Raw genomic sequence first — 11,033 nt, 5'->3', positions numbered from 1 at the left:
TAGGTGGGAGGTGGTAGTGGTGGTAGGTTGGGGTGATGGTAGTGGTGGTAGGTGGGGATGGTAGCAGTGGTAGGTTGGGGTGATGGTAGTGGTGGTAGGTGTGGTGGTAGTGTTGGTAGATGGAGGTGGTAGTGGTGGTAGGCTGGGGTGGTGGTAGTGTTGGTAGGTGGGGGTGGTAGTAGTAGTAGGTTGGGGGATGGTGGTAAGTTGGGGATGGTAGTGGTGGCAGGTGGGGGTTGGTAGTGGTAGTAGGATGGGGTAGTAGTGGTGGTAGGTGGTCGTGGTAGTGGTGGTAGGTTGGGGGGTGATGGTAGTGGTTGAAGGTGTAGTATTGGTAGTAGGTGGGGAGGAATGGCAGTGGTGTTTTGTATATCCTTATGACTATATATATATATATATATATATATATATATATATATATATATATATATAGGAAAGGATCACAATTTTGCCCGTGGTCAAGTATACTCCTAAGAGTCCACGGGGAAAGTAAAACACGATAAGTTCCTAAGTGCACTTTCGTGTAATAATCACATCATCAGGAGAGACACAAGAGAGAAATATGACAGTCAGTTGATATACAACGAAGAGACGTAGCTAGGACGCCATTTCGTAAACATGTGATTGTACAAGACAGACAACGAGCGTATCATAAATTTATTATATATATATATATATATATATATATATATATATATATATATATATATATATATATATATATATATATATATTCTTTTTCTTTCTTTCAAACTATTCGCCATTTCCCGCATTAGCGAGGTAGCGTTAAGAACAGTGGACTGGGCCTTTGAGGGAATACCCTCACCTGGCCCAATTCTCTGTTCCTTCTTTTGGAAAATTAAAAAAAAACGAGAGGGGAGGATTTCCAGCCCCCCGCTCCCTCCCCTTTTAGTCGCCTTCTACGACACGCAGGGAATACGTGGGAAGTATTCTTTCTCCCCTATCCCCAGGGAATATATATATATACACACATACATATATATACACACACACACACACACACATATATATATATATATATATATATATATATATATATATATATATATTTTTTTTTTTTTTTTTCTTTTTTTTTTTTTTTTGCTTTGTCGCTGTCTCCCGCGTTTGCGAGGTAGCGCAAGGAAACAGACGAAAGGAATGGCCCAACCCACCCCCATACACATGTATATACATACGTCCACACACGCAAATATACATACCTACACAGCTTTCCATGGTTTACCCCAGACGCTTCACATGCCTTGATTCAATCCACTGACAGCACGTCAACCCCGGTATACCACATCGCTCCAATTCACTCTATTCCTTGCCCTCCTTTCACCCTCCTGCATGTTCAGGCCCCGATCACACAAAATCTTTTTCACTCCATCTTTCCACCTCCAATTTGGTCTCCCTCTTCTCCTCGTTCCCTCCACCTCCGACACATATATCCTCTTGATCAATCTTTCCTCACTCATTCTCTCCATGTGCCCAAACCATTTCAAAACACCTTCTTCTGCTCTCTCAACCACGCTCTTTTTATTTCCACACATCTCTCTTACCCTTACGTTACTTACTCGATCAAACCAACTCACACCACACATTGTCCTCAAACATCTCATTTCCAGCACATCCATCCTCCTGCGCACAACTCTATCCATAGCCCACGCCTCGCAACCATACAACAGTGTTGGAACCACTATTCCTTCAAACATACCCATTTTTGCTTTCCGAGATACTGTTCTCGACTTCCACACATTCTTCAAGGCTCCCAGAATTTTCGCCCCCTCCCCCACCCTATGATCCACTTCCGCTTCCATGGTTCCATCCGCTGCCAGATCCACTCCCAGATATCTAAAACACTTTACTTCCTCCAGTTTTTCTCCATTCAAACTCACCTCCCAATTGACTTGACCCTCAACCCTACTGTACCTAATAACCTTGCTCTTATTCACATTTACTCTTAACTTTCTTCTTTCACACACTTTACCAAACTCAGTCACCAGCTTCTGCAGTTTCTCACATGAATCAGCCACCAGCGCTGTATCATCAGCGAACAACAACTGACTCACTTCCCAAGCTCTCTCATCCCCAACAGACTTCATACTTGCCCCTCTTTCCAAAACTCTTGCATTCACCTCCCTAACAATCCCATCCATAAACAAATTAAACAACCATGGAGACATCACACACCCCTGCCGCAAACCTACATTCACTGAGAACCAATCACTTTCCTCTCTTCCTACACGTACACATGCCTTACATCCTCGATAAAAACTTTTCACTGCTTCTAACAACTTGCCTCCCACACCATATATTCTTAATACCTTCCACAGAGCATCTCTATCAGCTCTATCATATGCCTTCTCCAGATCCATAAATGCTACATACAAATCCATTTGTTTTTCTAAGTATTTCTCACATACATTCTTCAAAGCAAACACCTGATCCACACATCCTCTACCACTTCTGAAACCACACTGCTCTTCCCCAATCTGATACTCTGTACATGCCTTCACCCTCTCAATCAATACCCTCCCATATAATTTACCAGGAATACTCAACAAACTTATACCTCTGTAATTTGAGCACTCACTCTTATATATATATATATATATATATATATATATATATATATATATATATATATATATATATATATACATATATATATATATATATATATGGATCTGGCAAGCGGATGGAACCATGGAAGCGGAAGTGGATCATAGGGTGGGGGAGGGGGCGAAAATTCTGGGGGCCTTGAAGAATGTGTGGAAGTCGAGAACATTATCTCGGAAAGCAAAAATGGGTATGTTTGAAGGAATAGTGGTTCCAACAATGTTGTATGGTTGCGAGGCGTGGGCTAAGGATAGAGTTGTGCGCAGGAGGATGGATGTGCTGGAAATGAGATGTTTGAGGACAATGTGTGGTGTGAGGTGGTTTGATCGAGTGAGTAACGTAAGGGTAAGAGAGATATGTGGAAATAAAAAGAGCGTGGTTGAGAGAGCAGAAGAGGGTGTTTTGAAGTGGTTTGGGCACATGGAGAGAATGAGTGAGGAAAGATTGACCAAGATGATATATGTGTCGGAGGTGGAGGGAACGAGGAGAAGAGGGAGACCAAATTGGAGGTGGAAAGATGGAGTGAAAAAGATTTTGTGTGATCGGGGCCTGAACATGCAGGAGGGTGAAAGGAGGGCAAGGAATAGAGTGAATTGGAGCGATGTGGTATACCGGGGTTGACGTGCTGTCAGTGGATTGAATCAAGGCATGTGAAGCGTCTGGGGTAAACCATGGAAAGCTGTGTAGGTATGTATATTTGCGTGTGTGGACGTATGTATATACATGTGTATGGGGGGGGTTGGGCCATTTCTTTCGTCTGTTTCCTTGCGCTACCTCGCAAACGCGGGAGACAGCGACAAAGTATAAAAAAAAAAAAAAAAATATATATATATATATATATATATATATATATATATATATATATATATATATATACATGTATTTACATGTGTATGGGGGTGGGTTGGGCCATTTCTTTCGTCTGTTTCCTTGCGCTACCTCGCAAACACGGGAGACAGCGACAAAGCAAAATAAAATATATATATATATATATATATATATATATATATATATATATATATATATATACATATATATATATATATATATATATATATATATATATATATATATATATATATATATATATATATATATATATATATATATTTCAAACTGTTCGCCATTTCCCGCGTTAGCGAGGTAGCGTTAAGAACAGAGGACTGGGCCATTGAGGGAATATCCTCACCTGGCCCCCTTCTCTGTTCCTTCTTTTGGAAAATTAAAAAAAAATTGAGAGGGAAGGATTTCCAGCCCCCCGCTCCCTCCCCTTTTAGTCGCCTTCTACGACACGCAGGGAATACGTGGGAAGTATTCTTTCTCCCCTATATATATATATATATATATATATATATATATATATGAGTAAAGACTTGGTCCTCATGCATGCAAACTCAGAGGTCGAGGGCAAAACAAGTGTAAACCTCGCTCCCTCGTAACACGCAACGCAGATAGTACTCACCTGAATTTTGCATAATGAGAAAAAGTCATTTCCTTCGCCAGTTTATGAATTATTGGCAAACTGTGGGAGCCAGTCATTTCTGACCCCACTAAAGCAGAACAGGTCATTCTTTGACCCCCTAACTACCTGGTTAGCTGTTAGGAGAGAGTTATGTGGTAGAGATGTCTCTTGTCTCTCGAACTGTGAATAATACAGGCTCTGGAGGCCTGTGGGAGAGTGACCCCGGGCGTCTAGTTCTGTGGGAGAGGGACCCCGGGCGTCTAAGTCTGTGGGAGAGGGACCCCGGGCGTCTAGGTCTGTGGGAGAGGGACCCCGGGCGTCTAGGTCTGTGGGAGAGGGACCCCGGGCGTCTAGGTCTGTGGGAGAGGGACCCCGGGCGTCTAAGTCTGTGGGAGAGTGACCCCGGGCGTCTAGGTCTGTGGGAGAGGGAACCCCGGGCGTCTAAGTCTGTGAGAGAGGGGACCCCGGGCGTCTAGGTCTGTGGGAGAGGGACCCCGGGCGTCTAGGTCTGTGGGAGAGGGACCCCGGGCGTCTAGGTCTGTGGGAGAGGGACCCCGGGCGTCTAGGTCTGTGGGAGAGGGACCCCGGGCGTCTAGGTCTGTGGGAGAGGGACCCCGGGCGTCTAGGTCTGTGGGAGAGGGAACCCCGGGCGTCTAAGTCTGTGAGAGAGGGACCCTAGGCATCTAAGTCCGTGGGAGAGGGACCCCGGGCGTCTAAGTCTGTGGGAGAGGGACCCCGGGCGTCTAGGTCTGTGGGAGAGGGGACCCCGGGCGCCTAGATCTGTGGGAGAGGGACCCCGGGCGTCTAAGTCTGTGAGAGAGGGGACCCCGGGCGTCTAGGTCTGTGGGAGAGGGACCCCGGGCGTTTAAGTCTGTGGGAAAGGGGACCCCGGGCGTCTAAGTCTGTGGGGACATGAAAGAAAAATGAGAGCACCAGCTTAGATGTGTACCCAACAGAAAACGAGGAAGGTAGGGAGGGGCAGACTGCGCTAGAAGGGAGGTGTTCCGCATTGCACTTTCCCTGAATCAAAATCTTTCCATAATGTAGGAGGTGTTAGGTGGTCGCTGGCTCGTGGACTGGTTTCCTCTGAATAATTTCTCCCCCGTCTAACAAGGATCGAACAGCCATGGCAACAGCTGGGTCCCCTGGGGACCAGCTGAACAGTTTGGTTAAGTACATAACAGCTCATTTGAAAGTTCCTTGTAAGGAAACATAGAAAAAAGACAAATACTTTCATTTACTTAATTTGGTTACGACAGCAAAGTTTCTCTTGACTAAAAAGGCCAAAAAATTAACTCTCTGAGTGTCTTTAATTTGTATTATCTTTCTTATCATTGGTTGAGATAAAGATAATCTCACATTTCACCAAGTTTTAGTGTGAAAAAAATAATTATTTTGCTGTAATCCCAAAATGCTGTTATCATCCACTGTTCTCAGAGATAACGAAAAAAAAAAATCGAATTTCTTCATATCTTCATACTTAGTTAACTACCAGTTATCTTGGCTCCAAGCCTTGTACACCTTTAATCACACACACACACACACACACACACACACACACACACACACACCTGTGGTAGGAAATCCCCCCGGGGGTTAGGGGGGTCATGGCTCCAGGGGCGGAGAGGAACGGGCGAAGATAAGCGATATCTCTTGATTAGCGAATGGAGGATGTACAGGGAAGCGGAGAGAGAAAGAAAAAGAGAGATAGAGAGATAGAGAGAGAGAGAGAGAGAGAGAGAGAGAGAGAGAGAGAGAGAGAGAGAGAGAGAGAGAGAGAGAGATATGGAGTGAGTGAGGGTATAAATTGCTGGCATTTCCATGTTGAAAGAGAGAAAAAAAAAGTTATGAAAAAGATATTCTAAAAGTGTTTTGAGATATGATAAACGCAGAGGAAAACGGGGCAGGTGGTGGGTGGGGGGCGAATTTAAAATTAGGACTGAAATTTGACTTCATTTACTGATGGCATATTTTTGAGTTTTTTTCCAAAAAAAAGTAATGATTTGTTTGGAACCAAGATGGCAAAGTGAGCAGTTGTGATAACATTGTTGTGTAGATGGAAATGATACGTTTGAAGACCATGGATAAAGAAGGAAGTGACATGAACGAAGGAAGTGACATGAATGAAGGAAGTGGCATGAAAGAGGGAATTGACATGAATGAAGGAAGTGGCATGAAAGAAGGAAGTGACATGAAAGAGGGAAGTGGCATGAAAGAAGTGACGTGAATGAAGTGACATAAATGAAGGAAGTGACATGAACGAAGGAAGTGACATGAATGAAGAGTGACATGGAAGAAGGAAGTGGCATGAACGAAGTGACATGAATGAAGTGACATGAATGAAGGAAGTGACATGAACGAAGGAAGTGACATGAATGAAGGAAGTGACATGAAAGAAGGAAGTGACATGAATGAAGGAAGTGACATGAATGAAGGAAGTGGCATGAAAGAAGTGACATGAAAGAGGGAAGTGGCATGAAAGAAGGAAGTGACGTGAATGAAGTGACATGAATGAAGGAAGTGACATGAACGAAGGAAGTGACATGAATGAAGGAAGTGACATGAACGAAGGAAGTGACATGAATGAAGGAAGTGACATGAAAGAAGGAAGTGACATGAAAGAATGAAGTGACATGAAGGAAAAATGAAGTATCAGAATGTGAAGGAAGGTTGAAAGAGGCAGAACAAGGAGAATGAAGACATGAAGGAAGTATGAAGAAACAGAACGTGAAAGAAGCCGCAGGGAGTAGAACATGAAGGAAAAATATACCGAAATATAACCTGAAAAATTAGAATGTAGAAATAGAACGTACAGAAAGAACTTGAAACAGAACATGAAGAGAGAATGAAGGAAGGGAACATGAGAAGAAAAAAGAACAAAAGATGAAAGAAGGAGAATGAAGAAAACACAAACTATGAACAAAAAAAAATTGAGAGGATTAACTGAGGGTTCAAAAAGCATAGTTAGATTGACACAGGGCCCAGAGTAAAGTTGTATATCTAAGGAGCTCACAAACCACATTAGTAATTGTAATTAGTAATTAGTAATTAAAAGAAGGAATGGATAGTTCCATAGATGGCTGAGTCTTGGAGGGGATTTAAGGGAGACTGGAGATTTATTGAGGATTATGGGGGACTGGAGATTTAGTAAGGATTTAAAGAAATTTGGAACAGTTCACTGGAAAGCCGTAGTTTAGATTTATATCAATTCAGAAAGCCATTGATATATATTACCTATGTAGTATGTGCCAATGTGTAATTTCTGTAATACTAACATTTTCCTATGCTTTCTTTCGCAATTTTAATGATATTTAATGAATCTCCCTAAGACGATAATGATAATAACATTATCAGTCATACGATTATCATTATTATTATAATATCGGTAATTGGTTTTCCAGCGTTGTTACTACTGTATGACGTCATGAACAAGAACAGTTACGATAACACGAGGGCGTGGTTGGCCGAGGTGCACGAGTACGCCCAGGACGACGTGGTCATCATGCTCATAGGTGGGTAGGCACTAGGTCCAGCAGCAGGGTAAGGTGGGTGCTACGGCTGGGCGATTCAAACGGCCCTCAGGTGAGTAGGTAGTGAACCTGGACCCTCATTTGAGTGGGGAGCCATGATTGTTACAACCCACTGTTGAACTACTATGGAAGAATATGATTATTAATGAATATATATATATATATATATATATATATATATATATATATATATATATATATATATATATATATATATAATGTTCAACATAAGTTCTTCAAATGTAACAGTAGATATTGATGTGTGCCATGCATATATTTTTTTCCATAATAAAAGAGTCGTTTCATGTGTATAGAGGACAAATGTAGTTTCATTTTTTGAAACGTGTTTCGACATGAATTGATTTTATATGTGGCTAAAAAAAAAAACTTTCCACCTGACACAAAATTATACTTAACTCTTCTCTTTCCCAATACTGGATTTCAATGCAAGCCATAAGAAATGGTTGAAGTCCCCCCCCCCATATCTAATACAGTAGTGAGGTTGAAGTCATCATGTTGTCCTGTAGATTTGGAACAGATCATGAACCACTCTACCCTGGCCTTTACAACCACTTTCCCCAACATTCTGAGTCTCTTTTTCATCTCCAGTCCCAGTCTCTTTTTCATCTCCAGTCCCAGTCTCTTTTTCATCTCCAGTCCCAGTCTCTTTTTCATCTCCAGTCCCACACAATATAGCTACATTCTCTACCACATTTGTGAATGTCCACTTATTAACTGCACTTTGTCCCTTGGCTATCCCTGCATATCATGGCAATGGTACCCCAATAGGGATGATTGGACTAACTTGAGAAGATTATTTCATGATCTTTGTTGAGATTTCTTATCTCGTCTGGTGATCCTTCTATCTCTGTAGAGCATATTGTACAAGTTTTTTTTTTCCCTGGAATAGGGTCATATATCCCCACTTCCTCGAAGACTACCACTTCCCCCAGTTTGTGGTTTAGTCATTCCTGTTCTGAGGTCATTCAGGCACAGAATGTGGTATATCGAATAAGGAAAAACATTATGATTTCATTTTTACTTGATATCATCGCATTTCTTAACCCGTGACAAAACATCAAGTAATTGAATAGGAATGTGACAATCCTCTTTTTTCACAGAGATCTTTCTGATCTTCACGTAAGAGAATCTCAAACAGCTTCTGTCGTATTACCTTTTCATCTTTTTTTTTTCCCCATTCTAGCAACATTATAGATGTCACTTCTAATGACAAAGTAACTCTTATTCATTCTTTCATCTCCTCTAACTCCACCTGAGGTTTGCCATTCCTGCTTAACCCTGTTGTTAGAGGGCTCCCATGTAACTAATTGACTTTGCTAGGAAGTACCTCTGACTTAGCTTGACCTTAGCAGATTGGTCTTCTGACCCAACTTAATCTTTCAGGCAACAAGTGTGACGTGAATGGGGAGCGTGTGGTGAGACGCGAGGATGGTGAACGTTTGGCACGAGAGTATAACGTGGTCTTCATGGAGACCTCTGCCAAGACTGGTCTTAATGTTGACCTCGCCTTCATGGCTATCGCCAGGTACATAATGATTGTCATTATAGATATTTCTACAAGCTTGATGGATGTTGCAGGCATGTCAGTATGGTTATTGTAGGTATTGGCAGGGCAGTATGGGTTCTGACATGAATATGGTAGGTAGTAGTGTTGACATGATGGTGTTGCTATGGGCCTGGTGAATATTAGTGTAGGCATATTGGGTGTTGGTGTAGGCATATTGGATGTTGTGGTCATTATGATACTGATGTAGGCCTGTTAAATGTTGTTGTAAGCATGATGAGTGTTAAAATGGGCATAGTGAGTAATGCATATGCATGGATATGAAAGGTACTGGTATGAGAATGGTGCATTTTGCTTTTGAATATTAGTGAGTGCAAGTGAGGTCAAAGGATGTTGGTGATAGTCTTTTTACAGATTATTATTGTTAGTATTATTATTATTATTATTATTTTTTTTTCTTTTTTTTTTTTTTTTGCTTTGTCGCTGTCTCCCGCGTTTGCGAGGTAGCGCAAAGAAACAGACGAAAGAAATGGCCCAACCCACCCCCATACACATGTATATACATGCGTCCACACACGCAAATATACATACCTACACAGCTTTCCATGGTTTACCCCAGACGCTTCACATGCCCTGATTCAATCCACTGACAGCACGTCAACCCTGGTATGCCACATCGATCCAATTCACTCTATTCCTTGCCCTCCTTTCACCCTCCTGCATGTTCAGGCCCCGATCACACAAAATCTTTTTCACTCCATCTTTCCACCTCCAATTTGGTCTCCCACTTCTCCTCGTTCCCTCCACGTCCGACACATATATCCTCTTGGTCAATCTTTCCTCACTCATTCTCTCCATGTGCCCAAACCATTTCAAAACACCCTCTTCTGCTCTCTCAACCAAGCTCTTTTTATTTCCACACATCTCTCTTACCCTTACGTTACTTACTCGATCAAACCACCTCACACCACACATTGTCCTCAAACATCTCATTTCCAGCACATCCATCCTCCTGAGCACAACTCTATCCATAGCCCACGCCTCGCAACCATACAACATTGTTGGAACCACTATTCCTTCAAACATACCCATTTTTGCTCTCCGAGATAATGTTCTCGACTTCCACACATTCTTCAAGACTCCCAGAATTTTCGCCCCCTCCCCCACCCTATGATCCACTTCCGCTTCCATGGTTCCATCCGCTGCCAGATCCACTTCCAGATATCTAAAACACTTTACTTCCTCCAGTTTTTCTCCATTCAAACTTACCTCCCAATTGACTTGACCCTCAACCCTGCTGTACCTAATAACCTTGCTCTTATTCACATTTACTCTTAACTTTCTTCTTTCACACACTTTACCAAACTCAGTCACCAGCTTCTGCAGTTTCTCACATGAATCAGCCACCAGCGCTGTATCATCAACAAACAACAACTGACTCACTTCCCAAGCTCTCTCATCCCCAACAGACTTCATACTTGCCCCTCTTTCCAAAACTCTTGCATTCACCTCCCTAACAACCCCATCCATAAATAAATTAAACAACCATGGAGACATCACACACCCCTGCCGCAAACCTACATTCACTGAGAACCAATCACTTTCCTCTCTTCCGACACATACACTTGCCTTACATCCTCGATATTATTATTATTATTATTATTATTATTATTATTATTATTATTATTATCATTATCATTATTAATTTTATTATTATTATTATTATTATTATTATTATTATTATTATTATCATTATTATTATTTCTATCTGATTTAGATAAAAGTATATGTACAAAAAGTGGTAGGTGGTCTTGTTATGTTGCTTATTAACTTTAGAGTAATTTTATAGGAAAGATATTCTCAAAATAACTCTTTAGCATTATCAAGATTTGTT

At 41.6% G+C, this 11,033-nt stretch overlaps 1 protein-coding gene across 2 annotated transcripts in view; it reads left to right on the top strand.

The window, feature by feature from the left end:
* LOC139747768 (uncharacterized) overlaps window positions 1-11,033 on the top strand; it is a 61,792-nt gene that overhangs the window by 36,100 nt on the left and 14,659 nt on the right. For both annotated transcript variants that reach the window (XM_071660350.1, XM_071660349.1), the window contains 2 exons: window positions 7,486-7,596; window positions 9,019-9,160. In XM_071660350.1, the coding sequence (XP_071516451.1) occupies window positions 7,486-7,596; window positions 9,019-9,160 (253 nt within the window). The remainder of the gene's footprint in view (window positions 1-7,485; window positions 7,597-9,018; window positions 9,161-11,033) is intronic.

The sequence above is a fragment of the Panulirus ornatus genome, chromosome 70 (genome assembly GCF_036320965.1).
Source record: "Panulirus ornatus isolate Po-2019 chromosome 70, ASM3632096v1, whole genome shotgun sequence".
Lineage (NCBI taxonomy): Eukaryota > Metazoa > Arthropoda > Malacostraca > Decapoda > Palinuridae > Panulirus > Panulirus ornatus.
The sequence above is the reverse complement of the archived record's forward strand: the minus strand, read 5'-3'. Positions and strand labels throughout refer to the sequence as shown.